Raw genomic sequence first — 8,752 nt, forward strand, 5'->3', positions numbered from 1 at the left:
GGTAATAAAGTAAATAAAAGTTTAATAATATAAAAAGTACAAATAAAATATAAGAAAGTACAAAGATCTTCAATTAAAACACGAACATAAACGAACGCAAATCAACGCATGTTCACGAACACGTTCACGAACACCTTACCGAACGTTCACGAACACAATCGAACGAACGAGACCTCTGTTCATGTTCGTTCATTTAACTAATCGAACGAAATTTCTTGTTCATGTTCGATCGTTTATTAAACGAACAAACATAAACGAACTTCCCGCCGAACGGTTCACGAACTGTTCGCTGAATGTTCGGTTCATTTACAGCCCTAGTTCCGACGCGTTGGAAATATACAAAAAAAAAAATTGCATCAAAGTTTATGTACTTCACATTAAATGTACCGTTACGTTCTTAGGGTGAAGGGAGTGGTTACCTATTTGAAATAGGTAAACTCCTCATTCAACCAATCAAACGGTGTCACGTCAATTTACCTAATTAGTTTACCTATTGCTCAAAAACGTTGACGGTGGTTTACCTAATGGGGTTTAGGTAAACTATTTAAACAAAAATGTATGATTGGTTGAGAAGAAATAGACCCCACCACACACCCATCTCTCTCCCCGGCCCCTTCCCTCCCTCTCACCTAATCGGTAAACCTTCACCGAAATTCACCCCATTTCGGTAACATTGATCGGTAAAGTTTGTTGGCGGTGGATGTGGGTGCGGTACCGAGTGAGTTTACCGCCCCACTCCGCTCACCCTTAATTGATTTGAAGATTGCCTATCTCGAATCTAGTTGAATCATACTATAATACTGCTTCACTAAACTTATTTAACTAGTTAAGTTACAATACTACAAAACAATATAATTACTAATATTGTTATTGTTATTTGAAGTCTTTAATAATGTAATAATATGTTATAAAATAGTTAATAGCAATTGTATTAATTAATGAAAAACTATATAATACTAGTTACTTGAAGTCAAAAACGAACGCTGGTCTTTCTTGTTGCTATTTCCTCGTTGCTGTGAAAAAAATAAAAAAAGAAATTGAAGTCTTTAAATAATATTATTGTTATGATTATATAATAACTAACAAAACAAAACGAGACCCATTTAAGACCATTTTTCCAATCATTCTCCATCCCCATAGACAAACAATGAACTCCAACGACTTCTGCAAAAACATACCAAACCTCGTATCATCATTCATCGACACCTTCGTTGACTTCTCCGTCGCCGGAATCTTCTTACCGGACCCACCATCTCCACCCTTTTCTCAAACCACCTACCCTCCCCCTGACCGTCTGATCGCCGTCGGCGATCTCCACGGCGACCTCTCCAAAGCCCAGCAAGCCCTTCGTCTGGCCGGCCTCATTGACGCCGGCGACCGGTGGTCCGGCGGGTCCTCCACTCTGGTTCAAGTTGGCGATGTGTTGGACAAAGGTGGTGAAGAACTTAAAATCCTTTACTTCCTGGAGAAACTTAAACGACAAGCGGTTAGGGATGGCGGGAATGTTATTACTATGAATGGGAATCATGAGATAATGAATGTTGATCGGTGTTTGCACAGTACGGCTCCTTCTGGGCTTGAAGAATTTCGAAATTGGGCTTATTGGTATACTACAGGTAACAACAATACGGTGTTAATGGGCCAAAACCGGTTTATGATTCGGTTTTTATTTTTGTATGGGTTGGTTTAAATGTGGATTTGAAATGTTTGGGCCTTCAAAGATTAGCTAAAAGTTAGGTATTTCGGCCTAGTTTTTTTTTGTATTCACTTATTAATGAGTTTGGGCCATAAATCCAGTAACAAGCAATCGAATTAGGTTTTGGGTTATGTATTTTACGATGCTGAATTCGAATTTGAACAGATTTGAATTCACCATAATTAATTAAAAAATAAATAAAATAACTAAAAATTAAAAGTTTTAATTAAAAAATAAATAAAATAACTAAAAACTAAAAGTTTTAATGAATATAAATTATTTAAAAATGAATTCGATAATCAGGTTTGGATTGGTTCAAAATATTTGGTTTCGAAAATCGTATCCTAAGGAAAAGGACTAGAACCCAAATTCAAATTTGGTTCAAATCGAATTTCGGGTTTTTCAAGTCTTTTTCGAATAATAAACACCCTTAATTCAAACAAATTTAATGCGGTTCGGTTTTGGAGATATGCATAACCAAAGGTCCAAAACCGAACCGTACTTTTTAGTTTTGAGAGAAAACGAAATCAAGCCGACGGTTATCGGTTCGGGCTGGTTATTTCAGCTTCACTTCAGTTAATCGGCTTTTTGCTCACCCGTAGGTAGCAATATGAAACGATTATGTGATGGATTAACGAAGCCTAAAGATATATACGATGGAATTCCTTCGAATTTCCCGGGAGTCAAACAAGAATACTGGAGTGGAATAAGAGCTAGACTTGCTGCATTGACACCTAAAGGTCCAATCGCAGCTAGATTCTTATCTAAGAACTTAACAGTCCTTGTAGTCGGTGAATCCGTGTTTGTTCATGGTGGGATTTTACCCGAACAAGTTGATTATGGTTTGGAACAAATTAACAACGATGTTAGAGATTGGATTACAGGGTTAAAAGATAACTTATCTTCGGATTTTCGTAACACATTAAACACTATTGTTTGGATGAGGAAATTTTCAAAGATATCTGTTGCGGATCGTGATTGTAGTAGGTTGGAACATGCGCTTGCGACGATTCCTGGCGTGAGAAGGATGATCATGGGGCATACTATTCAAACTAGCGGCATAAACACGGTTTGTGTTGGTAAAGCCGTGCGGATTGATGTGGGGATGTCGAAAGGCTGTATTAACGGGCTGCCTGAGGTTCTAGAGATTTGTGGGAATTCCCATTTGAAGATCTTGACATCAAAGCCAGTTTATGATGTGATTCAGGAGCAGCATGAACCGGTGGAAATGCAAGTTACGGCTTAGTTTAATAATTCTTTTAGCAACGGCTTAATTTAATAATTCTTTTTGCAGGTATTACTCATTGTTTTACTGTTGGATTTGTAATCAAGATGAACGCATGTATTATAATGATTGTAATTTTAGTAAGCATATTTAATAAAGTTATGATCTTCTTTATGCCCAATTTTTGCAGTTTTTGTCTTAAACCTGTTTCGTGCATGGAGATGCATTGATCAATGTACATCAGCGACAAGAAACTAAGGGTGTCATTCGTGTCGGGTTGGCAGATTGATAGGTTTCAAGTTGGTGGGTTAATTCATTGAGAACCCGAACACAACGCATATATTAATTTGTGCCAAATATATCAACCTTAAACCAAACAACTTAAATTCGTGTAACAAAACACAACACGGCCCATTTAACCCAATTAATCTAATGAGTAAAAACATGTTGATGGGTTGCGATTAAGTAGTAAACATGTTTTAAACGGGTTAGTGGGTTGACTTGTTTAATTAACTGGTTGACAGATTGATCTGTTTCACCAAACGGATTAAACAACTCAACATGAATATGACCCGTTTAATTAAACGGGTTAAACAACTTATCTGGGACACAACGTATATGTGGTTATTAAACGTGTTAGAAATGAGAACCCAAAACCTGATTATTTTCGGACCAACAAGGTATGTAGGCATAAAGCAAAGTAAGAATTTCTTATCTTTCAATCCTATAATGAAAAACAATACAATTCTTGTGCAGTGGATTTTTACTACTAGTTATAATTATATTATAACTAGGAACAAGAAGGTACATTGCAAACATCGAATTGATTAGTACAAACGTTATGTGATGCGTTAATCACATGAAAACATGTGTTTCGACGTAGCTTATTGAACTCAATGCAACCTATATAACCATTGCGATTGGATCAAAACATAAAGAAATCAAATTTATACCATACAATTATAACGTATTATATGTGGCCCGAGTCATACATAGAAAATGTAACAGTTATAACGGAAATGCTGACACGTATAATTAAAAGAGATGAATTGGAACTTAAAAAAAAGGAAAAAACGAAACCGCAATTTGACTCCACTTTGATCGAAATAAAATTTACAAAACATTCATAAAAGTCACAAAAACATATTATATTTGACCTGACTTGTTTCCCAAAAAGTTTACGTCGAAACATACACCAACTCGAATTTATACCGAAACGTACATAAAAAAAAATGTACGTAAGATTTGTTTTTTAAACGAAATTTGTGTCAGGTTGACAGGTTTCAAGTTGGTGGTGGGTTAATTCATTGAGAACCCTATATTAATTTGTGCCAAATATATCAACCTTAAACCAAACAACTTAGATTCGTGTAACCAAACACAACACGGCCCATTTAACCCAATTAATCTAAACGAGTAAAAACATGTTGATGGGTTGCGATTAAGTTGTAAACATGTTTTAAACGGGTTAGTTCTGTTTCACCAAACGGATTAAACAACTCAACATGAATATGAGCCGTTTAATTAAACGTGTTAAACAACTTATCTTGGACACAACGTATGTACGGTTATTAAACGTGTTAAAAATGAGAACCCAAAACCTGATTATTTTCAGACCAACAAGGTATACAGACATAAAGCATAGTAAGAATTTCTTATCTTTCAATCATATAATGAAAGTGGATTTTTACTACTAGTTATAATTATATTATAATCTATCTATACTATATAATAAAAGAAACCTGTTTTGTGACACTTGTCATTTTCTCATTTAATTGATTAAAATTATTAATAATGCTAAAAATAATGATATTTAATTTAAATTAATACAAATTCTTATTATTAATAATATTTAATCAAATCTAAAATCTAATCTAATACAAATTTTTATTATCAATAATATTTAATCAAATCTAATAAGAATTCATACGAATTCCAAAGTTGATATTAACTTTCAAATAATTAAAAAAAATCCGACTAACATCACAAATGTTTCTGTTAAATTCGATTAATTAATTTATTTATTCAACAATCACTATTATCTTTATCATTCAGTACGGTTAACCGATTTATCATAATACAACCTCCCACCTATTCAATCATATAATTTTTCAATCTTATATTAACTAAATAAATAAAGATTAAGGGTAAAGATCAAATAGGAAGTTTATTTTGGCTAGGAAGTATAGGAAGTAATCTTAGCCGTTCATCATATTTTTTTAAATTTTTGTACGCGGTGGCATTTTCGTCTTTTTACATTATCATATCTTCGTTCTAATTCAATTACAGATTCTGTTACTTCTTTTCTTAGTTCATCACTCTCATAACATAATTGAAGGTTCTGTAACCCTAAATCACCGTCGATTGCAAATTCATCTCTTTTCAAACATTAATCTTGTATCGTTCGTCAATTCGATAACTTCAATGTCTTCTTCAAACTCTGCTGGTATGTTTAGCTTCAATTCGGAGTAAAATTTTGTTATTTTTTCTGAATTTCTTTGTTTTACGTTTTATAATTCGTGGTTCTGTAAGTAATATTTGATTTTTCATAAGTTTAATAGTTATTGTTGTATAATTAAACATAATTTGTTTGTTTTTTTTCTTCATCATTTATTGCGTTTTAGTGAAGAGTTGCGTTTTATGATATTAATTAAATTGTATGAATATAAAACTTTTATTTTTATGTTATATAAAGCTTTAACTGTCTATAACTGTTATTGTTGTACAATGTTTTGTTTATTCATCATTTTATGCGTTTTACTGAATGTATTGCGTTTTATGATTTTTTAGATAATAGTTCATATACAAACCTTAAAGGTTTGTATTTCATATATTATTTTTAACTTATTTTTATGATTTAATATTAAACACATTATTATATAGGATGTATTGCGTTTTATGATTATTTGTTAAGTGTTTCAGATCATATGATGCGTTTTACTGAAGCTGTTGCTTTTTATGCTTTTTATCCATATTAGTCTATATATAAACTTTAAATGTTTGAATTTTAAATTTTTATTAATATATTTTTTGGTTTATCAATAAAAACATTATTATGTAAGATGAATTGCGTTTTATATTCTTTTTAATTGTTTCAGATAACATTTCCAAGTGGGAGGAACGTGTATGCATAAACAGTGGAAGAAAGTTTTACAAACCAAAAGTTAGTGGATCTCTTACACCTGCTGTTGGAATGCTTTTTAAGTCATTTGATGAGGCATTTGCATTTTATCAGAGATATGCACTTGCTGCAGGTTTTTCTGCAAGAAAAAATACCTCTTGGAAAAATGTTGGCGGTTTAGTAAAAATAAGATATATTGTTTGTTCAAAAGAAGGATTTCATGTTCCCAAAGCAATAGATTCTGGTTCAGTTGAGAATAGTAAAAAGATTGTTAGACGTAATAGAGGTTCAAAAAGAGTTGGATGCAATGCTCATGTGAAACTAATATTAGAGGACAATAATATGTTTAAACTCTACTTCTTTGAACAAGAACATAATCATATCTTTGTTGAAGATGAAGATATTCATTTCTTGCCGGCTGCCAGAAGTATCGATTATGTGAAAGAAAGTTTTATATCTGGATTGTCTGCAATCAATATTGGACCTGTTAAAGCATTCAATATTATGAAAACAATGTATGGTGGTTTTGGTGAAGTTGGTGCTAGTAAAGTTGATTGTAAGAATTATAGAAGGGATTTGAATCTTTATATCGGAGAGTATGATGCAGAAATGGTAGTTAGGCGTCTTATTAGGAAGAAAGAATGCTGTCCGGGTTTCACATGTGATTATGTTATTGGTGAAGATAGAAGATTGAAAGGGCTTTTCTGGGCTGATGAGCAATCAAAAAAAAATTATACAGTTTTTGGTGACATATTTGGTTTTGATGCTACTTATAAATCAAACAAGTAAGTTTTTTTTCATTTATTGCGTTATATATTCTATTGCGTTATACATTCTGTTCTAATTTCTAATGCTTTTTTAATTTGTTTTTTATGCAGGTATGATTTGGTTTTTGTTCCATTTACTGGTATTGATAATCATTATAGGAATGTCACATTTGGTGGTGCATTACTTGGTTCGGAGACTGCAGATTCTTATAGATGGCTTTTAAGGTGTTTTGTTAATGCTTTTGGAAGTGAGCCTAAAGTTGTTGTTACTGATCAAGATGCTGCAATGAAGAGAGCTATTAAGGATGTACTTTCAAGAAGTAGGCATAGGTTATGTATGTGGCACATATGGGAGAAATTGAAGACAAAGGTATTAACTGCGTTTTATGATATAACAAACTGAAATTTTAATTGTTTTATTATTGCGTTTTATGTATTATACAATAAGATCACCAAATATTTTTATCAATAGAATTACAAAACAATTGCGTTTTACCATCAATTCATTATGTTTATCATTTTCAATATATTGTTTTTAAATTATTGCGTTTTATGTTTTATAATATTATTACTTTTTTATTCAGGTTGGTCCTGTTTTGTCTGCAAACACTGATTTTAATACAAGAATGACTCATGTTGTTTGGAATGATACTATTAGTCCAGAAGATTTTGAAACTGAGTGGCATTCAATAATGTCTACTTTTGGATTGGAAAATCATGAGTGGTTAAAAGATATGTACGATCTTCGATTTGACTGGATTCCTGCTTATTACCATGGAGAGGATTTGGCTGGTCTTATGCGTACTACTTCGAGATGTGAAAGCGAGAATTACTTCTTTGGTCAGATTTGCAATCCAAGATGTACACTTGTTGAATTTTTCACTCATTTTGAGACTGCAATGGATATTCAAAGGCATGAGCATAGGAGGAATGATCATGATACAAGGTATATTGAGTCTAAGCCCTGGAGTGACTTTGTATTGGAGAAACAAGCATCAGAAATATACACCAAAACAATTTTTAAGGATATTCAGATTGAAATTGATGCTGCCATTACAAAGTGTATGTCAAAGTCTCTTGATATTGTGGGTGATGTTCAATATTTTGAAATAAAGGATTTCAGACAGCCATGCACATCTTTTTTGAAGGTATTTTTTAAATTTATATATTTTTAAATATCTATTGCGTTTTATTATTCCATCATTCATTGCGTTTTATCATTATATGAAAATATAGTTTTATCTGTATTATAATTAAGATTCATTGCGTTTTATATTTAATTTCACTAATTTTATATAGCTTTTTAATCTTATTTACAGGTGCAATACAGCAAACAAGAAGATGGATTAACAATAAGTTGTTCTTGCAAACGGTTTGAACAATTTGGTATATTATGCCGGCATATATTTTACGTTTTACGGTATGATGATATAAATGAGTTTCCTAGAAGATATGTTCATAGAAGATGGATGAGAGATGTTGTTTCTGTTGGATCAAATCATTCAAATATTCGGTTTGATGAAATTGGTAGGAATAGTGAAATTGATAAAGTTTATAGAGAAATCGTTGTTGCAAATGAGTATGTGGTTAATAGGCTGGTTGGCGATATAGATGAGTTGTGTCGTTACAGGGATCATATTAAAAGTTATATTGATAAAGCAGATGAGGTTATGGTTGCTGCGCCGCCTCCTAGTCGCAAAGAAAGATTTGCTGAAATTGGAGGGAACATAGAAAAATCAGATTCTATTATTCGTGTGCCGATCAAAACAAGGACCAAAGGATGCGGTGTACAAAAAAGGATCAAGTCAAATCGTGAGATTGCAATTCAGAAATCATCAAAGATCCAGAAATCGTGCCGTGTATGTGGTGAAAAAGGACATAACAGTCGCACATGTAAAGATAAGGTTTCTTCTAATGCTATAGGTTCTAGCAATGCAATGTAA

General features: G+C 32.5%; 2 protein-coding genes across 2 annotated transcripts; both read left to right on the forward strand.

The window, feature by feature from the left end:
- Positions 1-1,095: 1,095 nt before the first annotated feature.
- On the forward strand, positions 1,096-3,092 carry LOC110884376 (shewanella-like protein phosphatase 2). The gene is made up of 2 exons (XM_022132087.2): positions 1,096-1,616; positions 2,299-3,092. The coding sequence occupies exons 1-2, from the start codon at positions 1,148-1,150 to the stop codon at positions 2,940-2,942; spliced, it is 1,113 nt and encodes a 370-aa protein (XP_021987779.1). The 5' UTR covers positions 1,096-1,147; the 3' UTR covers positions 2,943-3,092.
- Positions 3,093-5,345: 2,253 nt separating this feature from the next.
- LOC110880930 (protein FAR1-RELATED SEQUENCE 5-like) lies at positions 5,346-8,752 on the forward strand. The gene is made up of 5 exons (XM_022129354.1): positions 5,346-5,367; positions 6,020-6,827; positions 6,921-7,179; positions 7,394-7,957; positions 8,129-8,752. The coding sequence occupies exons 1-5, from the start codon at positions 5,346-5,348 to the stop codon at positions 8,750-8,752; spliced, it is 2,277 nt and encodes a 758-aa protein (XP_021985046.1).

Source organism: Helianthus annuus, chromosome 14, assembly GCF_002127325.2.
Source record: "Helianthus annuus cultivar XRQ/B chromosome 14, HanXRQr2.0-SUNRISE, whole genome shotgun sequence".
In the NCBI taxonomy this organism is placed as follows: Eukaryota; Viridiplantae; Streptophyta; class Magnoliopsida; order Asterales; family Asteraceae; genus Helianthus; species Helianthus annuus.

Excerpts from the sequence above, each read along its gene's own strand:
- LOC110884376 (XM_022132087.2), top strand. The coding sequence starts at position 1,148 with ATGAACTCCAACGACTTCTGCAAAAACATACCAAACCTCGTATCATCA. Across the intron at positions 1,617-2,298 it reads GGCTTATTGGTATACTACAG|GTAGCAATATGAAACGATTA; the intron begins GTAACAACAATA and ends GCTCACCCGTAG.
- LOC110880930 (XM_022129354.1), top strand. The coding sequence starts at position 5,346 with ATGTCTTCTTCAAACTCTGCTG. Across the intron at positions 6,828-6,920 it reads GCTACTTATAAATCAAACAA|GTATGATTTGGTTTTTGTTC; the intron begins GTAAGTTTTTTT and ends TTTTTTATGCAG. Across the intron at positions 7,958-8,128 it reads CATGCACATCTTTTTTGAAG|GTGCAATACAGCAAACAAGA; the intron begins GTATTTTTTAAA and ends TCTTATTTACAG.